This window comes from Hemiscyllium ocellatum, chromosome 22, assembly GCF_020745735.1.
Source record: "Hemiscyllium ocellatum isolate sHemOce1 chromosome 22, sHemOce1.pat.X.cur, whole genome shotgun sequence".
Lineage (NCBI taxonomy): Eukaryota > Metazoa > Chordata > Chondrichthyes > Orectolobiformes > Hemiscylliidae > Hemiscyllium > Hemiscyllium ocellatum.
In genome coordinates this window covers 54,216,342-54,241,882 of record NC_083422.1, presented here as the reverse complement: position 1 = coordinate 54,241,882, position 25,541 = coordinate 54,216,342, and the positions used below count along the sequence as shown (strand labels likewise).

At 41.7% G+C, this 25,541-nt stretch overlaps 1 protein-coding gene across 1 annotated transcript in view; it reads right to left on the bottom strand.

The window, feature by feature from the left end:
* The window catches only part of slc25a28 (solute carrier family 25 member 28), a 48,462-nt gene extending 23,919 nt beyond the window's left edge, over positions 1 to 24,543 (bottom strand). Inside the window, exon 1 of the mRNA XM_060842239.1 lies at positions 23,975 to 24,543. Within this exon, the coding sequence (XP_060698222.1) occupies positions 23,975 to 24,319 (345 nt within the window). The 5' untranslated portion in view covers positions 24,320 to 24,543. The remainder of the gene's footprint in view (positions 1 to 23,974) is intronic.
* Between the last annotated feature and the right edge of the window lie 998 nt (positions 24,544 to 25,541).

Here is a 25,541-nt window from a genome sequence, read left to right as displayed (position 1 = left end):
CTGGCAAGAAAGCATTCTGAATGGAAGAGATTGAATGATAGTTTAACTTGACAAGAGCAAGGGAGTAGTAGCTAATGACTATCTAAGTTAAGTGCAAATTACAATGGATTGTCATGGGAATTCTTTCATGATTGTCACCCTCACCCAAGACGACAGTGCAGTTTAAACCTTTATTACATTAAAGGGGAATGTCTCTCTGGACATTAATCTTAACATTACAGTACCATATTGCATACATTCTTAAGGCTGATCGAGCATAAAGAGTTAGTCATACAATGCATGACTGAAGATACTCAATAGGATTCCACAAAGTTAGCCAAAGTCACCAAGGGAATGTTCAAAGTTTCAACTTGCAATGGGCAATTCCCCACTATCTAGGATCCTCTACAAAAGTCTTATAGTTACCCAGGACAAGACAGAATCAAAACCTAGTTACTCAAGATTTACTTAAGTGACACTGCAAGCAACTCTCACCAAGCCTTCCAATCAGACATCCATTCCCAACTCTCCCTTCTCCAAAGGTAGAGTCATCCAAAAGTAGAGAGAGGACACATGTTTAAGAGATGAGGGGGGTGAGATGAGGACCTAATGGGTGCCTTTTTCATGATAAGGGTGGCATGTGTAAGGGTAAAAAGTGAGGTCTGCAGATGCTGGAGATCAGAGCTGAAAATGTGTTGCTGGTTAAAGCACAGCAGGTTAGGCAGCATCCAAGGAACAGGAAATTTGACGTTTCGGGCCAGAGCCCTTCATCAGGATGAGGGGCTCTGGCCCGAAACGTCGAATTTCCTGTTCCTTGGATGCTGCCTAACCTGCTGTGCTTTAACCAGCAACACATTTTCAGCTCTGGCATGTGTAAGGAACAAGCTTCCAGACAAAGTGTTGGAAACAGTTACGATTACAGTGTTTAAAAAAGGCATCTTGATAGGTACACAAATAGGCAGAGTTTAGAGGGGTATCTGGCAAAAGAGGACTAGGTCAGATTGCGAATTCTGGTCAGCAAGAACAAGGGTTTGTTTCCATGCTGTATGTACCTGACCTGCTGTGCTTTAACCAGCAACACATTTTCAGCTTCCATGCTGTATGACAAACCATGCCACAAGGCCACATTGTCTTCTGCACACCACCTCTCCCCCCACTTTGCTAGATTTGTGTGCCCTTAAACTAATAACGTTAGTTCATACTTTGTATGCTTTCAAGAGTGAGCTATTTCACTAAAATCAAGCGACTGCAAGGATCAAAAAATTTTCACCATCTACAACACTTTAAAAAAGATAAATATACTATTTTTTATAAATTGTGTATTTATAAAAATAGGAGTCCCTTTGACATTGCGTTCTAAATTTGAAGTAAGCCTCCCTTAAATGTTAAGACAGCATTCGACATTTGGGAATAATTAAAATTTGGGCTCCAAGCCTTTGAAAATTTACATTAAGATAAATTGTTGTAGGTCAGAGGACACTGAGGAATTAGCAGAATTAAACAGTACAGGGAATTTTTACTATCAAAACCCTCGTTTTTGTAAGATATAGGAACACAAGCTTAAAAAAATCTTTCCACAACCCAACGTTAACTTTACTATTGTCCAACGAAGACTGTAAAGGAACATCAAAAGTACCACACTTTTCATGCAAGGTGGTTATAGGGTGAAGTTTCACCACACCTCAACCATGGGTTACTCTATAGCTTCCAGCATTCATCCAATACCTCGTCCAACTAGTTATTCAGTCCAAAGGGCCTAATTTCTATTGCAGAGGTTTTTATTTCAGTGGCATTACCTTGTATGATTACCCTCCTACAGATCTAATTAGCACAGAACAGATTTTCCAATTGCAAAATTCAAGCTTCACAAATTAAGTAGTTCCAGTGGTTGAATTTAAACAAGTTTTTACATTTAAACACGCATTGAAATACAAAAGGTTGTCAAAAAAAGACCTGGTTTAATAGTTGAACAGGTGTGGTACTCTGACTAAAAATGCTAGCCAAAGTAATCTATGGATTCAAGAGCTGCATAATTGTGGAACTGCATCCAGGAGTACTGCTACATTTTGTGGGAGATATGGCAGTTCAGTTAAATTTAAAGGTTAAGGATTCTAACGGCTTGAAAGAGTTTTATTTTAAAACTACTAGCAGGGATTAAGTTAAATCACCTGCTACAAAAATGAAAACCTAAACACCACCTTCGCTTGTGTAGGCCTGGCATTCTGGGACATCAACAAGCTTAGGACTAGAGGTTCAGTCAGTATTTAACTAATATATTCAGAGTACAGTAATAGGATGTCAAAAATCTAACCAAAGTGTAGTTAATGTTCATTAATTACAGAACAGTACACAACACTACTGTCTTCGGTTTGCATGACAAATGCACAATGAGCCTCACGTATTTATGCTGGCGAGAGAGATAACTAGAAAGCTGACTAGCTTTCCATGGTAAAGTCAGCTCTGCCAATAGAAAATGCTCAAGCTCAGTCCAAGTGAAAGCATTTTAAACCAACCACGAGTGGATGCTCATTACGAGACAAACCATGCACCTTCAAAACTGAGGCGTTGGACAAGGTTCCCCATGGGAGACTGGTCAGCAGGGTTAGATCTCACTGAATACAGAACTGGCTCAAAAAAGGTAGAAGACGAAGGGTGGTGGCAGCAGTGGAGGGTTGTTTTTCAGATTGGAGACCTGTGACCAGTGGAATGCCATAAATGGACAGAAGGAGGCTACCTCATTACAATGGGATCTGGATCACATGGACCAAAGGGCAGAGTAGCAGATGGAGTTTAATTCAGATAAATACAAGGTGCTGCATTTTGGGAAAACAAATCGTAGCAGAACATATACACTTAATGGTAAGGTCCTCGGGAGTGTTGCTGAACAAAGACCTTGGAGTGTAGGTCCATAGCTCCTTGAAAAGGGAGTCACAGGTAGATAAGACAGTGAAGACGATGTTTGGTATACTTTCCATTATTGGGCAGAGTACTGAGTAAAGGAGTTGGGGGGTCATGTTGCAACTGTACAGGACACTGGTTAGGCCACTTTTAGAATGCTGCATACTATTTAGGTCGCCCATCGGAAAGATGTTGTGAAACTTGCAAGGGTTCAGAAAAGATTTACAAGGATGTTGCCAGGGTTGGAGGATCTGAGCTATGAGGAGAGGTTGAATAAGCTAGGGCTGTTTTCCCTGGAGCAGAGGCTGAGGGTTGACATTATAAAATCATGAGGGGCACAGATAGGGCAAGTAGACATGGACTTTTCTCTGGACTGAGTGAGTCCAGAACTGAAGAGCATAGGGTGAGCAGGGAAAGATACAAAAAAGGGACGTAAAGGACAATTTTTTCATCTGATGGTGAGCTGTGTGTGGAATTGGTTGCCAGAGGAAGTGGTGGAGGCTGGTACAATTACAACTTTAAAAAGGCATCTGGATAGGTATATGAATAGGAAGGGTTGGGAGGGATTTGGGCCGGGTGCTGGCAAGAGGGATTAGATGGTGTTGGGATATCTGGTCAGCGTTGACAAGTTGGACCAGAGAGTCTGTTTCTGTGCTGTACATCTCTAGGACTAATTATTAATAGTTATTTTACATCTTGCCCATGTTCCAACTTGCATACAAATGGACTTCAAAATGGACTCTGAAACAGAACCTGTTTGTAACCTAGGGAATGCAGGTAATATCTGCAAGACAGAGGGAAAATATTCTTATCCAAAACATTAGCAAAGAAAAAAAAGATACTCCAGCAGGATTCATGGGCTCTAAAGCTAAGGATGAAATTTGAAGGGACAGTTTTTAAAAATTGGCAAATACCTCTTGCATCCATAGGCAGCGTACATTCAAAAAGCTATTTACAATTCCAAAGAATGGACTATAGAAAGACACAACACCGAACTTCACTGTAGACTCAATAAATACGTTTAAAACATAGATACATCCAATTACATGTGCACACTTGGAAGCATTACAGGTCACAGAAAAAGGACATTACATAACTTCACTCAAATCAAGTTGCATCACTAAACAGTTAAGCTTCTATCTATTGTGGTTCAGTTGGTAGCACTCGTGCCTGAAATCAAAAAGGTAATTGCTCAAGACCTGTTCCAGAGACTTGAGCACAAGTCATTTGTGATTGAGGGAATGTGGACTGTTACAGGAGATGCTAAACTAAGGTGACAATTTGTTCAATTAAAATATCCAATAGCACTATGCAAATGAATTCAAACATTGACACCACTATTTATCCCAACTAACTAGATTATCCAATACTGTATTACTGTCCATGAGATCTTTCTGTGTATTAAGTGACTATCGTGGTTCCTCAATGCCTATTTACACAATATGCTGTAGTGCTTTGGCTGTCCCAGGGTCATGAAAGGTACATACGAGTCCTCATTATTCATGACTTGTAAAGGAAACACAATGTTCAAATATAGCTAGAACAGAGGTTGCTGGAAATCCAAAATAAGCACAGAATGCTGGAGAAAGTCAGGTCAAGCAGCACGTGAACTAAGGAAAACATGTAGTTAAAGTCCCGAATAAAATTTTAGCAATTACTAAATATTAACTAGGATATTCTAAACTGGCACTGAAGTACTCTTGTGCTATACTGTGCAATGCATATTTAGTTACAGCATGTTTAACAGTCTACAGTCACATCATCCAAAGACTAAATGGTGGAAACCAAAATAAAAGTCATGCTCTGATACAAATCTGTAGGAAGAAGATCAGTGTAGACATCTCTTCCATTCCTATCTGCTTTGCCTCAGCCAATATTGTGTCCACACAAAATGCGCCGTAATCTGGCACGTTGCAACTTTACTGCATCTACCAGGGCACTTTACCATAGTTTGAAGATACTTTTGAGAAGTCCATACACAGAGATTTTGCAGTGAACCAATGAAAAGATGGTCAGACACCAAAACCCCACACCATTCTGACTTGGAACTAAATTGGTGTTCACTTTTTAGGCCAAACTTGAGTTTGGAAGTGTCATTTTGGATTTTATACATTAATTCTCTCTCTACACATATTGCAAAAACTAATTACCCCTAACTAGTTGTTTTGCACTAAAACTCTAATTAGAACTCAGTAAACACAAGTACACCTCGCAGTTTTAATCAAGCACTATTACAGTCGAATCTGCACGATGAATTTTAAAACAATTGTCTGTGGGAGTTCTAGAGATAATATTATCAATAGTAAACAATAATACTACACTTTTGTTGAAAAATATAAAAGTTTGCAAGGAAAACACTTCCTTCATTAAAACATTACAATGCCATGGTTTAAACATACACAAGAAATGACTTGCAGTGTTATAACATTATAATATCCTCAACACTAATTTGCACTTAACCAAAACAAATTATTCAGTCATTGTTTTGATTGTCTTTCATGCGATAGCAGCACTGCTACTAAGGCCAGTATTTGTTATTCATCCCTTTTAGACAACTCTTCAGGTTAAGTATATAGTGCATAAGGTCAATCAACTGCCATTACTTTTAGATTGACTTATTTTTAACAAGTACAGTTAATTGGTCATGTTGTCAGTGAAAGCTTTGTGTAGCTCCAAAGTCAAAGGATGTAATAAAAGGACAAACCTCTAAGATTGAAACAGGGACTGAAAGAAATCCCGCACAAGAGTCTTAGAAAGTACCCATTTTATGTCCAAACTGAGGAATAAGCAAACCCCAGTCCAATGATAATCCACATCTAAAAAATACAAATATGCAACTCAACCATGACAAAAACTTACAACTACTGCTACTGGGTCTCCTGGGAAGGGACTTCTGTTGGTCCAATTCATTACATTCTATACTATTACAGCAATGTATGATACTAAGTTTACTGCAGGACATCTTTCTCCGAAGTTGAGCTTTTTAAACAGCAAGATTAAAAATAAAATGCAAAAACCGTCAATTTATCTCCTCTCTCGCCTCACCATCCATAGTGCCAAATACTTTTGATCAAGTAATAAGTCAATTGTGCTTTTTCACTACTTCAACAGTCATCACCATTCATTATGCAGTATCTGCTACTCTGGGACTACTGAGTAAACTGGATGGTGACTTTGCAGAACACTTAATCCATTGTGGGTGTGTTACCAAGCTTTTCGTGGTTGCTATTTTAAATACACCGTCTTGCTCCCATTGTTCTGCTTTGTTTACTGATTGAGCTTAATGAAAATGTTTTCCAAGCAAGGGCTTAGAACTGGAATTTCAGAAAGCTGAATTTCAGAATTAATCTTGCCCCCAATTTTGCTTCTCTTCCTAAAACATGCTAGTTTGAGACTTTTTTCAAGTTTTGACAGGTTTTTGACATTTATGCAATTTCTTCACTGCAATCAACACCACTCCCTTTGCCTTACGCTCCATAACTTTGTTTCATTTAGAGCCAGAGATGTACAGCACAGAAACAGACCCTTTGGTCCAATTCACATGCCGACCAGATATCCTAAACTAGTCGTGTTTGCCAGTGCTTGGCACAAAACCTTGTTATTTATACACTCATCCAGATGCCTTTTAAATGCTGTCGATCTCTCCCACCCCGTCCTCTATCTTTAGGACCTTCCCTCTACCATCATACTGAAAAATAAATAACTATTTTCCCCTCTCCCAAAGCCCTGCCAAACTTGAGCACTTCCACCACTTTAAAAACCATCTCTCTGCTTCTCCCATTGCTTATTGTATTACTTTCCTTAACCTCCTGTTGAGCCAGAAAATGTTCAGATGCAAGGGATCGAATATTATGAGCAGAACAAAAAAGTTTTAAAATGTTCCAGTCTTGACTCAATGGCAGTTACTCACAAATGTTTGAGAAACCACAGAAATAAGGCTCATTAGCAGAATACTAGTGACATTTTAGCACAGGACTAAGGATTATTGGTACTAGACTACACTTGTTCAACATGCTAAATATAGTTCTGCAATCACAACTAGATATCAAGATCCTAATAGACTAAACAATGGAAATCTATCCTGGGATCTACCTCAGAAGTCTGGGTTGTCAAATCATTAAATTTGCAAGAGAACAGGGTGGAAACAAAAAAAAGAGTAACTTTCAAAGAAATTAATAACAACAGCCTATCCCCAAAAAAAAGGTGACAGAACTAGATTCATCATGGTTACTTATTTCTTGTCAAAAGGATAAAAGGAATTTAGAGTTTTGGAATTAAAGTGGAGAACTCCTTCAGAGATTGCACAGGTAACATATGGGTACAATACTGAATACAATCCTCAATTAAAGAGCTAACCAGAGATTTACACAGTTACTTAGGTTAACTCCTATACTTGCAGTTATAATAGAGTTTTCTTAAGAGATTTTCCCATCATCTTCAAAAGGTTTATCCATGTGTACCTCAATGGTTTTGCAGGCTATTCAAAACCAATACATAACTGCCTGTATTCCTCCTTCAAAAGGATCATGCACTGCATTGTTATTGACATCTGCCCATTTTGGACAAAGCGAGGACTGCAGATGCCGGATATCAGAGTTCAGTATAGTGCTGGAAAAATTACAGCAGGTCAGAAAATCTGAGGAAGGAGAGTTGACACTTCTGGCATAGGCCCTTCAACAATATTTTGGGGTGGGGAGGTGCAAGGGGGCAGAGAATGAAATAGGTGGTGGTGGGGACGACAGATAGCTGGGACTGCAATAGGTACATGAAAGGTGGGAGTTGGTGATAGGTCAGAGGGGAGGGTGGAGCAGATAGGTGAAGAGAGATGGACAGTTGTGTACTGACGTGGAAGGTTGGATCTGGGATATGGAGGGGGGGGGGGGGGGGCGCGGAGAGAATGAGGGAACTGGTGAAATCCACATTGATTTCATGTGGTTGGAGGGTCCCAAGACAGAAGATGAGGTGTGCTTCCTCCAAGCATCAGGTGGCTAGCGTTTGGTGGTGGCTGAGGCCCCTTCCTGGACATCCATCTCCATTTCTAATGACTGACTCAACATGGACATATCCTTCAAACCCACCAGCTCCCACAGCTACTTTGACTACACCTCACCCCATCCTGCCTCCAGCAAAAAATGCTATCCCTCACTACGAATTCGTCCACCTCATCTGCTCCCAGGAGGACCAATTCCACCACAGAACATCCCAGATGACCTCCTTTAATTTCCCCTTCCACGTGGTGGACAATACCCTCCAATTCCCAATCAATCATTCTTGAACCCTACACCTCCAATCACAAGGACAGAGCCTGCTGGTCTCATCTTCCACCCAAACCTCCAAATACAAACACCTCATCCTTTGCCATTTCTGCCATCTACAAAACAGACCCACCAGGAATATTGCCCTCCCCAACCTGCATTCTAAGAGACACTCCCTCTGGATGCACACACACCACCCTCCACTCCCAACCCCTTCCCCGACCACTGCAAAACCTGCGCACACACCTCCAAGGCCCCAAACTGATCCTTCCACAGAAACTTCTGTACTTCCACATGTTATTTATGTCCATTGCTCTCTGCACTGAGGAGACAGGACACCAACTTGCTGTACTGTTCAGAGAATATCTCTGGGACACACGCACCAATCAACTGCACCACCCTGTGGCCAACCACTTAAACTTCCCCACCACTCCGCCAAGTTCTTGGTCTCCTCCACCACTGAACTCTAGACACCTGGAGGAAGAATGCCTCATCTTCTGCCTTGGGACTGCCCAATCACGTGGGATCAATGTGGATTTCGGCAGTTTCAACATATCTCCTGCCCCCGTCTTATCCCAGATCCAACCCTCCAACTCAGCATCGCCCTCTTGAACGGTCCTATCTCCCACTATGCACTTGAGGTAGGGGTGACCACCGATGCTCCTGTCGACTTCACCTGCAGGAAGTGCAGCCACCTCCTCTCAGACTGCATGAGGGAACTGGAGCTGGAGTTGGATGAACTGAGGATTATTCTAGAAGCTGAGAGGGTGATAAATAGAAGCTACAGAGACAGTTATGCCTGAGAACAGAGGCAGGCGAGTAATAGAGGTGGGAAGGGGAGGAAGCAGGCAGTGCAGGGATCCCCTGTGGTCGTTCCCCTCAACAATAAGTATACCGCTTTGGATATTGTTGGGGGGTGGGGGAAACGGCCTAACAGGGGCAAGCTACAGTGACTGGGTCTCTGGCATGAGGCCCAGCTCGGAGGCTCAGAAGGGAAAGGGGAAAGAGGAGGAGTGCGCTAGTTATAGGAGACTCTATAGTTAGGGGGACAGACAGGCAGTTCTGTGAACATGGGCGAGACTCTCGGATGGTTTGTTGCCTCCCGGGTGCCAGGGTCCGAGACTTCTCTGACCGTGTCTTCAGAACATTTAAGGGAGAGGATGTGCAGCCAGAAGTCGAGGTGCACATTGGCACCAACGGCATAGGTAGGAAGAGGGGTGGGGAGGTCATTCAGGAGCTCAGTTAGGTTGGAAGCTAAAAAATAGGACGGACAGAGTCATCATCTCTCAGTTGTTGCCGGTGCCACGTGACAGCGAGGCAAGGAATAGGCAGAGTGCTGTTGAACACGTGGCTGCAAGGATGGTGTAGGAGGACGGGCTTCAGGTATTTGGACAATTGGACTGCATTCTGGGGAAGGTGGGATGGGTTACACCTGAACCAGAAGGGCACCAATATCCTGGAGGTAGGTTTGGTAGCACTCTGCGGGGTGGGAGATTAAAACTAGTTTGGCAGGAAGATGGGATCAGGACTTGTAGTCCAGCAAATAGGTTAGCTGTTTTTCAGGATATTCAAGAATGTAGGGAGGCTGTGGAGAAGGCAGCACTGACGGGGAATACTTGTGGACACAGATGGGTTAAAGTGTGCATACTTCAACCCAAGGAGTATCAGAAATAAGGTGGGTGAACTTAAGACGTGGATTGGTACTTGGGACTACGATGTTGTGGCCATCATGGAAGCGTGGATAAAAGAGGGACGGGAATGGTTGTTGGAGGTTCCTGGTTACAGATGTTTCAGTAAGATTAGGGAAGGTGGTTTAAAAAAAAGGAGCGGGTGTGACATTGCTAATTAGAAATGGTATAATGGCTGCAGAAAGGCAGTTCAAGGGGGACCTGCCTTTGGAGATAGTATGGGCTGAAGTCAGAAATAGGAAAGGAGCAGTCACCTTTTTGGGTGTTTACTATAGGCCCCCCAATAGTAGCAGAGATGTGGAGAAACAGATTGGGAAACAGATTTTTGGAAAGGTGCAGAAGCCAGAGTAGTAATTATGAGCGATTTCAACTTCCCAAATATTGATTGGAAGCTCTTTAGATCAAGTAGCTTGGACAGGGCGGTGTTTGTGAAGTGTGTCCAGGAAGCTTTTCTAACTCCATATGTAGATTTTCCGACCAGAGGGGAGGCCATATTAGATTTGGTACTTGGTAACGAACTGGACAAGTGACAGGCTTGTTAGTGGGTGAGCATTTTGGTGATGGTGATCACAATTCTGTGACTTTCACCTTGGTTATGGAGAGAGAGAGAGATAGGTGAGGGCAACAGGGCAGGTTTTACAATTGGGGAGAAGGGTAAATACGATGCTGCAAGACAGGATCTGAGGAGCACAAGTTGGGAGCATAGACTGTCAGGGAAGGATGTTGTTGTAATGAGGAACTTTTTCAAGGAACAGATACGACATGTCCTTGATATGTATGTACCTGTCAGGCAGGAAAGAGATGGTCGTGTGAGGGAACCTTGGTTGACGAGGGAGATTGAATGTCTAGTAAAGAGGAAGGAGGCTTACATAAGGTTGAGGAAACAAGGTTCAGACAGAGCATTGGAGGGATACAGGATAGCCAGGAGGGAGCTGAAGGAAGGGATTAGGAGAGCTAAGAGAGGGTATGAAAAATCTTTGGCGGGTAGGATCAAGGATAACCCCAAGGCCTTTTATGCGTATGTGAGAAACATGAGAATGACAAGAACAAGGGTAGATCCGATCACAGACAGTAGTAGGAGACCGTGTATTGAGTCGGAAGAGATGAGACGTCTTGAATGAGTACTTTTCTTCAGTATTTACAAATGAGAGGGACCGTATTGTTGAAAAGGAGAGTATGAAACGGACTGGTAAGCTAGAGGAGATACTTGTTAGGAAGGAACATGCGTTGGGCATATTGCAAAACTTGAGAGACAACTCCCCCGGGCCTGACGGGATATATCCTAGGATTATGTGGGAAGAGAGGAAATTGGAGAGCCGTTGGCAATGATCTTTTCGTCTTCACTGTCAACGGGGGTGGTACCAGGGGACTGGAGAGTGGCGACTGTTGTGCCCATTCAAAAAGGGAATAGGGATAACCCTTGAAATTACAGTTAGTCTTACTTCGGTGGTAGGCAAAGTAACGGAAAGGGTACTGAGGGATAGGATTTGAGTATCTGGAAAGACAATGCTTGAATAGGGACAGCCAGCACGGATTTGAGAGGGGTAGGTCTTGCCTTACAAGTCTTATTGAATTCTTTGAGGAGGTGACCAAGCATGTGGATGAGGGTAGAGCAGTGGATGTAGTGAACATGGATTTTAGTAAGGCATTGATAAAGTTCCCCATGGTAGGCTTATGCAGAAAGTCAGGAGGCGTGGGATAGTGGGAAATTTGGCCAGTTGGATAGAGAACTGACTAACCGGTTGAAGTCAGAGAGTGGTGGTAGATGGTAAATATTCAGCCTGGAGCCCAGCTACAAATGGAGTTCTGCAGGGATCAGTTCTAGGTCCTCTGCTGTTTGTAATTTTTATTAATGACTTGGAAGAGGGAGTCAAAGTGTGGGTCAGTAAATTTGCAGACAATAAGATTGGAGGAGTCATGGATAGTGAGGAGGGCTGTAGTCGGCTGCAAAGGGACTTAATATGTCGCAGAGTTGGGCTGAGGAGTGGCAGATGGCGTTCAACCCTGTCAAGTGTGAGGTTGTCCATTTTGGAAGGACAAATAAGAATGCAGAATACAGGGTTAACGGTAGGGTTCTTAAGGTGGAGGAGCAGAGGGATCTTGGGGTCTATGTTCATAGCTCTTTGAAAGTTGCCACTCAGGTGGATAGAGTTTAAGGCGGCCTATGGTGTATTAGCGTTCATTAGCAGAGGGATTGATTTCAAGAGTCGTGAGGTGATGTTGCAGCTGTACAGGACCTTGGTAAGGCCACATTTGGAGTACTGTGCGCAGTTCTGGTTGCCTCACTCTAGGAAAGATGTGGAAGCTTTGGAGAGGGTGCAGAGGAGATTTACCAGGATGTTGCCTGGAATGGCGAAGGATGAGGGGTGACTTGATAGAAGTTTATAAGATGATCAGGGGAATAGATAGAGTAGGCAGTCAGACTTTTTCCCCGGGTACGATAATGTTACAAGGGGACAAATTTAAGGTGAAGGGTGGAAGGTATTTTGGGGGGGTGGGGGAAAAATGATGTTTGGGGTAGGTTCTTTACCCAGAGAGTGGTGGGGGCATGGAATGCACTGCCTGTCGGAGTGGCAGAGTCAGAATCATTGGTGACCTTTAAGCAGCAATTGGATAGGTACTTAAGCTAGGACAAATGTTCGGCACAACATCGTGGGCTGAAGGGCCTGTTTGTGCTATATTGTTCTCATGCTCTATCCTCCTCAACCTATCACCCCCCACTTTCATCTGCCTATTGCATTCCCAGCTATCACCCCCCCCCCCCCACTTCTTTCTCAAACCCCTCAGGCCCTCCGCATCCTGGAGGGAAGAATATGCCTGAAACAGACTCCCCTGCTCCTCAGATCCTGCTCGACCAGCTGTGCTTTTCCAGCACCACACCTGGACTATTCACTAATGTGACAAGTTTTGATTTTTTCTGCATCTGTGGCATTTGACCACTTTTCAACAGTCCACAAACATCAGGCACATTTAAGGTGTTTTGTACAGGACCAATGATCGGTGGTCAGAGGGTTGCAATTCCTCTCCAAGACAGAATGGTGCATGGCTTGGATGTATGTTACTGTTGCTTCACTTTTGCTGTGGCTAAGTAATGATACAAACAAGTCTGAGACAACAGCAACTAAGTGATGGGAAAACTAGGAAATATGAAAAATGAACTTGAAGTTTTACCCAAACTAATTAAAATGTGGGGAACCCAACAAGTTTGAGAAGATTTGTAGCTCAGGTTGAGGTTCTGGATGTAGGTTTGCTCGCTGAGCTGGATGGTTCATTTCAGACGTTTCATCTCCATAGTAGGTGAGAGTTCCAGTTGGAATGCCATGCTTCTAGGAATTCTCATGCATCTGTTTGGCTTGTCCTAGGATGGATGTGTTGTCCTGAGTGGAAATTGTGTCTTTCCTTATCTGTATGTAAGAATACTAGTTAGAGAGGGTCAATGTCATTTTGTGGCAACTTGGTGTTCATGTGTCCTGGTGGCTAGTTTTCTCAGTTTGTCTAATACAGGGTTTGTTACAGTCCTTGTTTAAAAAGTGGAAGGACTGGAGACCCACTGAAGGGGTTACCTAGTAGTGTGATGAAATGCCTGGAAATGAACCTTCCAGCTCAGCGAGCAAACCTACATCCAAATGTGGGGGACAAGTTCTTAAAACTAATATTCCAAGTTTATTACATATCCTAGGGTAATCACATTCATTAACATGAAAAAGTGAGGTTGTGTCATCCCAAAACTGCTAATGGAAATGGACTCATTTTAAGCTGGTTTGTTGCTTGGACAGAAACGGTCCTGACAAAATCCTGAGAGTCCTTTAAAAAGATGGCATCCTCAAAAAAAGGTAAGCACAGATTATGCTCTCTTCAACATTGGTGAAATTTTCAGGCACATGCGTGGGGTAAGACTGAGGCCAACTGCAAGTTAGAAAAGCAAACCTTTCATCTCCAAACAGACTTGTCAAATTCCTTTTCTGTATCTAGAACCGTTAGAAATATACCAGGTCCCAGTCATTCCATATTTGCACCTATTACCTCAGAAACAAATAGTTCACTTTAACTTTGGCACCTTAGAAGTACAAGACGCATCATTCCAGGCCAAAAATTAGTAATGGTAGACATTTTGCTCTGAAGGTTGAGCTACTGAATCACCTTTGCTAAGAAAACCAACATGTACACCAATTATTCCGAGCTTGCCTTTCAAGTAGGAAATAATTCGAGGTCTGCAAACAGCAATGCAGTACCTATTGATACTACGAAATTTCACCTTCCAAATGCATTCCTGAAATTATACAGCATGTTAAATTGACGTATGCAATGTAGACATTTGAAAAATCAGATTTGCAAAAACAGTTTTGACTACGATTGCATTATCAGCTTTGGTCATATCCTGAACCAAGCTCTGCATACTTTATACCCCCCAAAAAAAGCTCAAGATAATCTCTTTGGGGAATGACCCAATTAACAACAAATATCTTGTCCTCATCTGCTCCAGTGCCCAACAGCTGGGGAATTCATGCATTAGGATATGCAGGAATACGATTAGGAAAGGAAACTAAATGGAAATGAGCATGTGTTCTAACAAGTGACCATACCAAGCAAGTCTCCAATTATATGATTTCACCACCTGTGGTTCTATCAAATGCTTCACCTGCAAAAAACAAAAAAAAAAAATCACCAAACGTTATTTCAAAAATTTTTGAAGTGGATTTTGTAGAGGCCTGGAGGCAGGCTGGCAGAGTGACAAGCTAATTAATTCAACAGACCAAAGGGTCAAAACCAAATCCCTTTGTTAGGTGTAGCTGCACACTCCAACATGCCCAAAGAAATGGGCATGTGTTAAGACCAGATCCACTTTAAAACGCTGTATCACAGTGGTTCAACCCGACAGTATCAATGAAATATAAAGCATTTCATTAAGCTTTCTCTGCATTGCTACTTGGGACATTTAATCCCAAAAGCACAATGCAGTTTAGAATGTAAACCAGTAGAAATGCTGATGGCACAGTGCAAAATGTTTTCTGAAACTAATGTACTCTTCCAACCAACTTCATGAAAAAAAGTGGAGAAAACTCAATTGTCTGAAACAAAAATTCCAGTGTTAACGTCACTTACTATTTTAAGAACCTGAGCCTATTGTCCACAAAACTCAGACAATGGATAAATGCAAGGTGCTGCATTTTGGGAAAGCAAATCTTATCATTAAGTGTATAAGTCCTGCTAAGGTCCTAGGGAGTGTTGCTGAACAAAGAGACCTTGGAGTGCAGGTTCATAGCTCCTTGAAAGTGGAGTCGCAAGTAGATAGGATAGTGAAGGAGGTATTTGGTATGCTTTCCTTTATTGGTCAGAGTACTCAGTACAGGAGTTGGGAGGTCATGTTGAGTCTGTACAGGACGTTGGTTAAGCCACTGTTGGAATATTGCCTGCAATTCTGGTCTTCTTCCTATCGGAAAGATGTTGTGAAACTTGAAAGGGTTCAGAAAAGATTTACAAGGATGTTGCCAGGGCTGGAGCATTTGAGCTATACAGAGAGGCTGAACAGACTCGGGCTCGTTTCCCTGGAGCACTGAGGGGTCACCTTCTAGAAGTTTAAATCCACATTTTGGGTAAAGCTTTCATCAGGTTTGAGGTTTTGCCCAAAACGGCAATTTTCCTGCTCCTCTGATGCTGCCTGACCTCCTGTGCTTTTCCAGCACCATTCTAATCTAGACTGATTTCCAGCATCTGCAGTACCCACTTATGCCTTATAGAAGTTTATACAATCGTAACAGGCATGGATAGGATAAATAGACAATATTGTTTCCTTGGGAGGGTGGGTCCAGAACTAGAAGCTTTAGGTTGAGGGCGAGGGGGAAAGATGTATAAAAGGGACTTAAGGGGAATTTTTTTCCGGGCAGAAATGGAATGATCTGCCAGAGGAAATGGAGGCTGGTACAGTTACAGCATTTAAAAGGCATCTGAATGGTACATTGCTAGGAAGGGTTGAGGGGGATATGGGCCAAGTGATGGCTAAATGGGACTAGATTAAATGAGGATATTTGGTCAGCATGGATGAGCTACAATTTTAAAAAAAGGTCTGTGCTGTACATCGATGATTCTATGACAATATAGCTAAAATGAAGTTTAGAAAATAAATTGCATTGCTCATAGATGGAGAGCTATGTGCAGTCACCAGATAAAAGAAATTTACAAAACAAGACCATGAAACAAAAAAGGGGGAAACCTGAGCATTTGCCTGGTCAGAAAATTAGCTATACTGTACATAGTACAACTTATTGTACATACAAGGTGCCCACTTAAAAGAAATTTCAGTTCCCAACCAAAGGCTTATTGCAAAGAACAGTTAATTTTGTGTGCTTCCAGCTTCTTAGCAAAGGGCACCACATACAGTACTTGTTTCCAGATGGGTGCACCTTTCTGTGACAACCTAATGCTCCCAGAACGCAAGCATGATAGCAATTTGTTGCCAGCAATGATTACCAGGTATGGGGCTGTGTCGGAGGGGCTAGGTAAAAATGCACCCATCAACCCAATATCTTGATTTACCAAGGTCTTCAAAACATTAAGGCTATTAAATAGGCAGTCACTAACATACATTGGTGTAGCATGATTAAAACTGGTTTGCTTTCACAAATCAGCTTTGCAAGTTGAGAAAAATGAACATACAATTAAGTCATTACCAAGTAAAATCAAATTCAGATAGAGACTTCTAAATTGCAACTTTCCGTAAGTGTCTTCTGTAGCTTGCTCATTGCAGTTCGCGAAGTCATGCATTGAAAATTAAAGAAACAGCTGACAATGCAACTGAGAGGAAACAAAAATCAAGTAAACTTAAAAATCACTGTAGACCACAGACAATATTTCCATCTTTAAATTGTGAAAAACTTCATTTGATCTGTGCAAGAAATAATTTACCAGTAATCCACGAACTGCAGAAAATGTTAAACCAATAGCTCATGAACCAGCACACTTGATAAACCAGCAAGCACTGTTTTTACTGAGATTTTAGAAAAAATCTAATTGGATAGAATAATACAACATAAGTATTATTAATCAAATGGCCACATTAAATATCAATAGTTGATTCAATTTGGAGTCAATTTCTCCTCAAATATTGCAATCTACCACAACGTCTGGAATAGTCAGTTGAAGGTGTGAGCAAGGAGGCTTTCTGCTGTTAGGTTTTGCGGCAAGGCTGCATTTATAGTATAAATCAGTTTAATAAAGTATAACAATGATATATGTATCCCCTGTATTAAGTTTCTATTGCTGTGCAATTTTAAATTCAGTGTGGACTAATCGGTGCCAGTTAAAATGTTTGCTGTTGTCTTCAGCTGAAAGAAAGGCAGTTGCAACTCCTAGGAGTGCAAGTCCTTTAGACAATGGATAAAAAAAACCTCAAAAATTAAAGAGGCAAGAGTCTATTGTGCACCTCTCACCTACCAACTGTAGCAATTGAGGATTACTTTCTAAAAAGAATCAACTTATACTACAAGAGGAGAATGATCACTTGGTCACAGTTATTGATCTGTAGACCAGGAATTTAACGCTTGTCCTACACAGGAAAACGTTTAACTGCAAATAAATAAACTGCCCAGCTGATAGTCAGTGGTAAAGCAGCAGTGAAGACGGCTGGCAAGCCCAGCTGGTTGCTAGTAAAGCCTGACTGGTGGTTAGTGCGATCAGGTATGAAACAGCTTACAAATGAAGCAGCAGTCAGTGCTGTACAGGGGGGAGGACTTGTGCAGCAAGCCCAGTGTGGACTCTGTTAGCCTATGGCTGATGGTCAGTCTGTAATGCTTAACTTTTAACTCCATTATACTAAGAACAGCAGTGCTGAACTTTACTTTTTTCCTATTTTTGTATCTAAGTATCTTTGTACTTAAGCTGGCACCAGAAAGGCTAAGTGCCATATTGTACACTTCACTGTACTCCTGTACATTAGTTTAGATGACAATAAAACCTAAATCTGAATCAATGTAAAATTTAAAACAAACACTAATCTGGAGTTACTGTATGTAACCTCATCCTAATTCATAGTTACCAACAGAATTATAAAGCAAGTTAGACGGATTTTCAATATGGCAGCAGTAGGTAAGCAGCATCTGGGTTCCTAGTTCCATCTGCTCCCAAACAACAGGCCAGTCATACCCTTCTTTGTCCCTTTCATTCTCTGGTAGACTGCACCAATGGAAGAAAGCAGCATCAATGGCTGCGGTGGGCACAGAACAGTGCTCCTATTTGCAGCAATGACAGCAGCATTGGTGGGCCCAGAGCCCATTAGAGACCCCAGTAAAGAAACTGGAAGCCAGGTAGACAGAACCTGGCTGAAGTCAAGCAGAGCAGATGAGGAACAGAAGACATTACGTTAAAAAGATTAACTCTCAGTAGTTCGTTAAAAATAGTGCCAAAAACATGGCAATTAACTTTTTTTAAAAAAGTACTTGCAACTATAAATAATCCAACTCAGTACAGAACAGCAAATTCCAACAATCATACAAAGATGGCAAAGGTCAACAGCTAGGCCTTCAGCCAGTTAACCAGTAGTATTATCAATTGACTCCTATCACTCACCCTGTGAATATATCAAAGTTGGCTCTCATTCCACAAGAAAAGCGAAATAGTTTTGCATGATAGTATTTGCAGCTTCTTGAAGCATTGTCATTCTTCTTGCTAGCAATAAGAAAACATTTAAAATCTTTCACCTGAATCCCTCATACCCCAATTAACATGTTAAAGTGATGAATATGTGGATACAATGATCACTTCATCGAGATACACAACTGGAGAATGAGAGAAATTTAGCAAAATGGCGCACGAGATGCTGATAGTTGATGTTTACCTGTACAATGTTAAACAGCAAGTTAACATTGTGAAATGGAGTCGGTTTTGTAGCTTTTTGCTGCTTTTAGAAGACCTTGCTCCATTTCCAAAGCAGGAGTACTTTTGATCTGCAGCCGGATTTCTTTGATGAATTCAGGAGTCGATGCAATCCTGTAGTAACATTCTGCTGCTCTCTCATTTACGTGCGAGACAAATTTATGTCTTGTACTTTCCTTTTATTTCTAAACCACCCATTAGACATTACTTTGGTGACATAAGCTTGGCTGGCTTTAACTGCACACGTGCAATTTTGCAAATTTAAACAGCAAAGTCACTTATCAAATTCCTGATTTGGACAATGCAGCACTAAAATTACTGAACCTTGAGTGAAACAGTTTAAAAAAATTTAAGTCCAGCTTGTATTGGATAAATAGAGATTCAAATGTATGAGAAGGCCTGGCTAGTGTTTTATTGATCAGGAACACAAGGTTCAACTCATTCTGTAATTCCGATCATTGATTTTGAATCCTTAAAAGACAACATGGCTATGACTGACAAAACATCAGTCACTTCACCCCATGTACCAGTGAGGTGTAATCTAAGGCCTTATCCAAACATTAGCTCTTATTCCTGTTACCGCTATGCGTAATTTGCGATTTCTAAAAAGGTGTTCCTCTTGTACTTCAAATCAGTTGTAAAAGAGAAAACCACTGAAATTGATGAGGATGCAAATATGCCAAAAAAGTAACTTATCCCACTTTCCATATCTGCTACACCACAGACCCTAGATGAGACCATGGAATTGCTGAATTAGTTTTTAATCTTAGATTCAAAGCTTTCCTCTTGAAGACTACTGAAGTAGGAAAACATTTGTATGAGTGAATGCAAAGGTCAGGTATGGCAGCTTGTAACCAAGAGGTTCATCACAATGTGCAATATTGCAGGATGGTAACTGTCTTTGAGATAATGTTACTCAGATAGCTAGCTTTGGCTTGTTATTGCCAGTACGATACACAAGTGAGCGTAAGGACGGAATAACTGGAGTGCTGATCCAAAGTCATGGTACAGTGGTATTATTACTAGATAGATAGTTACACCACAGTAATGTCGATTATCCTGCTCCTCAGAGCTGCCCGATCTGCTGTGCTTTTCCAGCACCTCTCCGCTAACATTCAAAAGACCTGGGCTCAAAACCTTCTACAGAAGATAGAGGACTTTGAAATCAAAAACAAATCTGGAAAGATTCTAATGATGATGATGGTTGAATCCAATTCAACAATGGTTTCACAATGCAAGTAGGGATGGCACTAAACGGTAAGGTAGTTGTGACTCTGGACCCACAATGTAGTTGACTCTTACCTGCTTACTGGCCAATTAGGTATGTGCAATAAGTGCAACCTTACCAGTGATGCGTACATGAATAACTCCTGGGTTATTCTTTGAGCCTACACAGGCCGAGTGACTGCGATCCACAGGGTACAGTACTATTCCTAGCCTATTCATGACTGGGAAAGGCATTTTTAAAACTTACACTACAAGTTAACCTGCTTTAGAACGAAGGTTAGTTTGTTGATCTACTGCACACAGCTAAATTCACTATTATGAGACATGATCAGTGGCAGCATTTCCACAATATAAAACAAACTGAAGATTCTCTTCCCAAGCACTGCTGCAACCAGCTAGGTCTGCTTTCATACAATTCAGATCAGCACTTCAGTTACTCTATCCCCACTCCCACATAAGTGGTTATACTGGCAACAACAAGCCCAAACTAGCTATCTAACTCAGCACTGCCACATTTTCTACAAGAGTCAACACCCTAAGATATCAAAATTGCAAGTCATCATGAATCTCATGGTACAAGCTGAACATTCAATGGCACACACTTTGCATACTGAAGGCATGTAAGCTTCACACAAGCTTTCACCTGTAGACATTACATGTACAAACCAACTTACCTCAAGTAAAACAATTCTGTCTAGTAAAAGTATTTTCTACAGCTAACATGCAAGACTAAGTACAACAACAACTTACACCCTGTTCCAAAGGCACTAAACCATTTTGGCCTCTCCTTCCTCTATTTAACATCCAGCAAGTGGTGGTGGCACCAGAATCCCAAGGCATTTTTATTCAAGTCTGAAGACCAAGTATACTGCAGTTATTAGCACACTATGCATTAAGACATAGCAGTAACATCTCACAGGTGTAAAGGAATACAAGATGATAGAAAATATGGCAGACAATGGAGTCCAGCAAGACTCCACAAGTAACTATCAGATAGTCTGTTGTAACGATGGCAGTTGAGGCTCAAACATGAACAGGTTACTAAGTTACAGAATAGCCAATATGCAGAGAATTAATACACAACTGTTAAGTATATTTTTAAAAAAAACTCAAACCAACAAAATAAACCCCAATCATGTCAACTTGTCCTCTTGCCACTATTTTACAAATTGGTGTCTACCAAACTCAGCTGTTAAGGAAATCCACATGGTAATTAAAATTCTGGCTCCAGGACCTCAGACACATTTGAGTTACAGTTTACTTCTGTTGATGTACACAAACAAGCACTGTCTGCCCAACAGCAGATTTTCCATCTTTGGTTAACTGTCTGTCAATAGGGGAACAGTATATGCATCGCACATATAACCACTATGGATTGAACATATTCTGACAAAATACTGTACACCTCCAGTTTGAAAAGTGAATACTTCTAGTAGGACTGCAACCATAATTCAACTATCATTTTGTGCATTAGATCATCAACCTTACAGTGGAGGCCAAGAGAGTTCATTGAGTAAACAGCTTTTTTAAGTACGGTGTTATGCTCCCATGGTTGCTTATTTTCCATGCTACAGAAGGCTTAGAATTCACTTTTTTTTGCCCAACATGCTGCCATTGAACCCCACTCCACTCTGCAAAAAACCACGGCTGAGGTGGGGGGGGTGGGGTCAAACACCACAAAATCAGATGAACACAGGCAATACAAATCAATTCCAATCAAGCTAATCTCTCCGAACAATACAAATGTAATTGAATTTTTTTTTAAAAATCACACCACCAGGTTATAATCCAACCGGTTTAAAACGGAGGCACTAGGTTTTGGAGCACTGCTCCTTTATCAGGTGGTAATTGAATGTGTGCCACTTCTTGCATGGTTTATACAAGACTGTTTTGGGGTCAGGTACTCAATTTTTCTTATTTTTATGCTCAGCCTTACTAAGTTTGCATAGCCACTTAAAGCAACTGCTCAGTAAAGATTTACAGTAGCCACAGACTGGAAAAAAACTCAAGTCGTAGTTAAATGCCAAATGTCTTTGGGGGGTCATTTACTCCTGAATTGCTACTCTTCAAACCCTAATGGGGCCTTCATACTTCAGCATTCATGCAGAAATGCCAGCCACATACCTTTGATCTGTTTGAAGTGGAAGAATGTTAAAGTATTCACTACCTCAACAGCATTATCTAAGTATCCCAAAACCATGTCGTTAATTTGCAGGTGAATAAGTATACAAGCCCAATTAAGTTCTAAAATATGACAACATTTGCCTAAATAACCTTAAAAACGCTGCTACATATACAACTACTATATCTTTGAAGTATAAAAAGGCACTGTCAGGACAGAATGTACTCAGCATATCTCAGTCAACAAACAGAGCAAACCCATTAAATATTCACACAAACCTACAGTACAGTGTTCATATAACATCAACATTCCTTGTACAAACTAAGGAAATGGCCTGTGTTAATTATTAGTATTATACTAACAGAACTGCTTTGCAACATTAAGATGACAGTAATTCCTCTTACTAGAGTCGACTTTTGTATAGTAAGCAGATTGGTAAAATAAAAAATAAACAGCATAATGAAAATAAATCCACATCAGCTCCTCCAAGGACTTAAATACAGGTTTCACTGGGGGAGAAATTACAATCAGGAAGACTTAAACACTTAAAGTGTAGCACTTCAAAAGGCACAGCAGGTCAGGCTGTGCCTAAAGAGCAGAGAATTGACTTTTCGGGTCTAAGCCCTTCAGTGATGTCGAGGGTGCTGACAGATTGGAGGGCGAGGATGGGGCTGGGGAAAGATAGCTGGGAAGACGATAGGTAGATTTGAAACAGATCCTATTTAAAAACTGACAATGAGAATTAGACCAAACCAAAAAAATCCTCAATACTTTTTAAAAGATAGATTTAAGCTCCAGTGTTAATAGAAAGACCACAAACGGAAGGATGTTAAGGGTTTCAACACTTCAAAAAGATGAGATTTGTGTTGACCAGACACTCAATGGAACTTTCTCCAAACTTCTTTAACCTACATATCAATTAAAAGTTAGTACATCTGTTCTGTTAGTTTTCCCCTTGCTTATAACATGACATTTGCTAGGATTCTCATCTTTCAACTTTCCTTGTGCTAAAGACATTAAAAAAGCTCAAGTCAACAACTCACCTCGAAGAACTCAACAATTCTCCAAGTCTCAACTGTTCAAAAAAAAATTCTATTTTCATTCTTCACATGATACTTATAGAGAATGCTAAGTTTACTTTAAGTTCCAACCTTTTCAGCAATATTTACTAAAAACAAAAAAGAAAAATGTAGGATTTCAGTTCTCAAGTTTATTTAGAAGTTCACCACAAAAGTAGACAGCAAAACAGACTGATGCGTAGTTATGGCTAACTTGTTCCCTCCCTTCAAATTTGTACTTTTCCATCAAAACTCCTTCAATCTGTGCAATCCTAAAATCAGAACAGAACACACCTGGTGTCCTCACACAGTTATGAAGTACAGCTGCAGAGAAGTCGAAAGAAATTCTGACCAACAGTGAAATGGATTGGACACTCCATTCAGTGGGAAACTTACAAGTTCAAGCCACCTCATCATTAAAACAAAACTTGGCTACAGTCAGTGATATGCAACCCACTCAACTCTGCAACTTAAAGTTACACTCCAGATCGTGATTTTCAAAGAAATAAAACATACATCGAGACAGATGTTGATGCCTTCCTTGAACTTGTTGGAGTTAAAATGAGGAACTAATTGTCGGGAATTGATCTCACCCGAGAATTAAAACTGGAAATACCAGTGCTTTGCAGTTTCCTGGTGAAAAGTTGGTGCTGTCTCTGCAAGCTTTACAAAATAGACAGAGAGATAGATAAAGAAGGGTGAAAGTCGCTCCACATGGTGCACAACTCTAGGCTTTCTTGACAAATACAGAGAAATAAAATGCAAAGGAATTGCAATCGATATCTTCTGCTCCCCACCCCCACCCCATTTGGTCAGGCTGTATGGTGTGAGGAGGAGGAGGAGGAGGAGAGGGAGGGAGGGAAGGGGGGAGCCTGATACCTTGACGCAGTCGATCGGGTACATCACGCAGTGCTCCAGGACACCGGCCACCGCTCCGGCGATCATGTGGGTGGAGGTGGAAGCGGTCTCGGGAAGGCTCTCGTATTCTACCTCACTGCTGCTGCTATTATTATTCTTCTCATCCGAGAAATTGTCCATAATATTTAAAAAACGGCTGGGCGGGGACGGTGGCTTCACCAAGATGTGGAAGAGAGCTGGCGGGGAGGCGAGGGCTGGCGAGCCGGCCGCGATGCTGCTCGGGCTGTTGGCCTTGCCGTTACCGTTGGCGATCGCTTCAGGCCGCTCCGGTACTTCGATCCTCACTCCATCATTTTCAAATTCCATCGGGAAATAAAAGAAAATAAGACGTTTTGTTTTCTTTCGCCTTTATTTTTCTTCCTCTCTCTTCGAATTTTTTTTTTCCGCTCCCTCGCCTTTCCCACGTCGGCTCACTCACTCACTCGACGCTCCGGCCTTTTATAAGCAGCCACCGCTATCGTCCTCCCTCACGGTCGCCATCCTCGCCTTGGCCGGACTTGCAGCGGGACGGAGGTAAAATGGGGGCCGAGGCCCTGTGACGTACCTCCGATTTCTCAACCCCACCCCATCACACCGCGTACCCGCCCCTTATCCCGCCTCCCCAACTTCGGTTGGACCAGATCGTTGATGGACACCTAATTCCCCTTTTCCAATGGCGACGGCCTCCGTCCATTATCTCCCTTGGCCCCGCCTCCTCACCTACAGTGTCGAGTTGGGAGGGTTTCTCTCGCCAACCCGCGTGCGCTCTCTATCGAACTTAATGGCCTTCCCTCCCTCCACCACTCCGAGACCTCTGCGCCAGGGATTGGACAGTCGTACCGTCTTCCGGTCATCTTTCCAGCTTGGATTGGCTTATCCGACTGTCACTCAGGTCAGCGGGTTAGGTTGCGAAGGCGGCGTGGGTTCACGAGGCAGATATTCCAATCAGTGGCGGGAAAGCCTGTCACATGACTCCCTGCCGCCTGCTGGTGTTGCAATAAGTCCCCAAGCCGCTTCCCAGCAAGGACAACGGGGAAAGGTCATTCATTGCACTTTTTTTGAAGGAATGTTGATAGCTCGGTATTTCTCGTCTTCATCAATGCAAAAATTCCAGAAATATGCAACAATCTGCAATGACGCAACTAGTTTTGAAATCACCTAAAACGGATTTCCTTTCCAATTTTCTAAAGCTAAATGAATGCATTTCCGATATAACACAGTTTAAAATAAAGTGCAATAATCTTTTGCCAGGTGACGAAATGAGAGGATTGTTTGAGAATGTCACAATTGCGTAGCATTTGGTTATCGTTTAAGAATACAGTACAACAGATGAGGGTTACTGTCTCTGAGGTTACAATTTCGAAAGTGTAAATTAAACACTTAATATACTATGTGCCGACACTCATTATATAGAATGTCAAGTTACTTTCTATGTTCTTTATGGTGGGGCATTAACGTTGGCCATCAAAATGTCTGCACTTAAGCCAGGCCGCCACCCTCTTCAATGAAAATTCTTCGTTTAACCATAATACTTACAGAATTAAAGTTA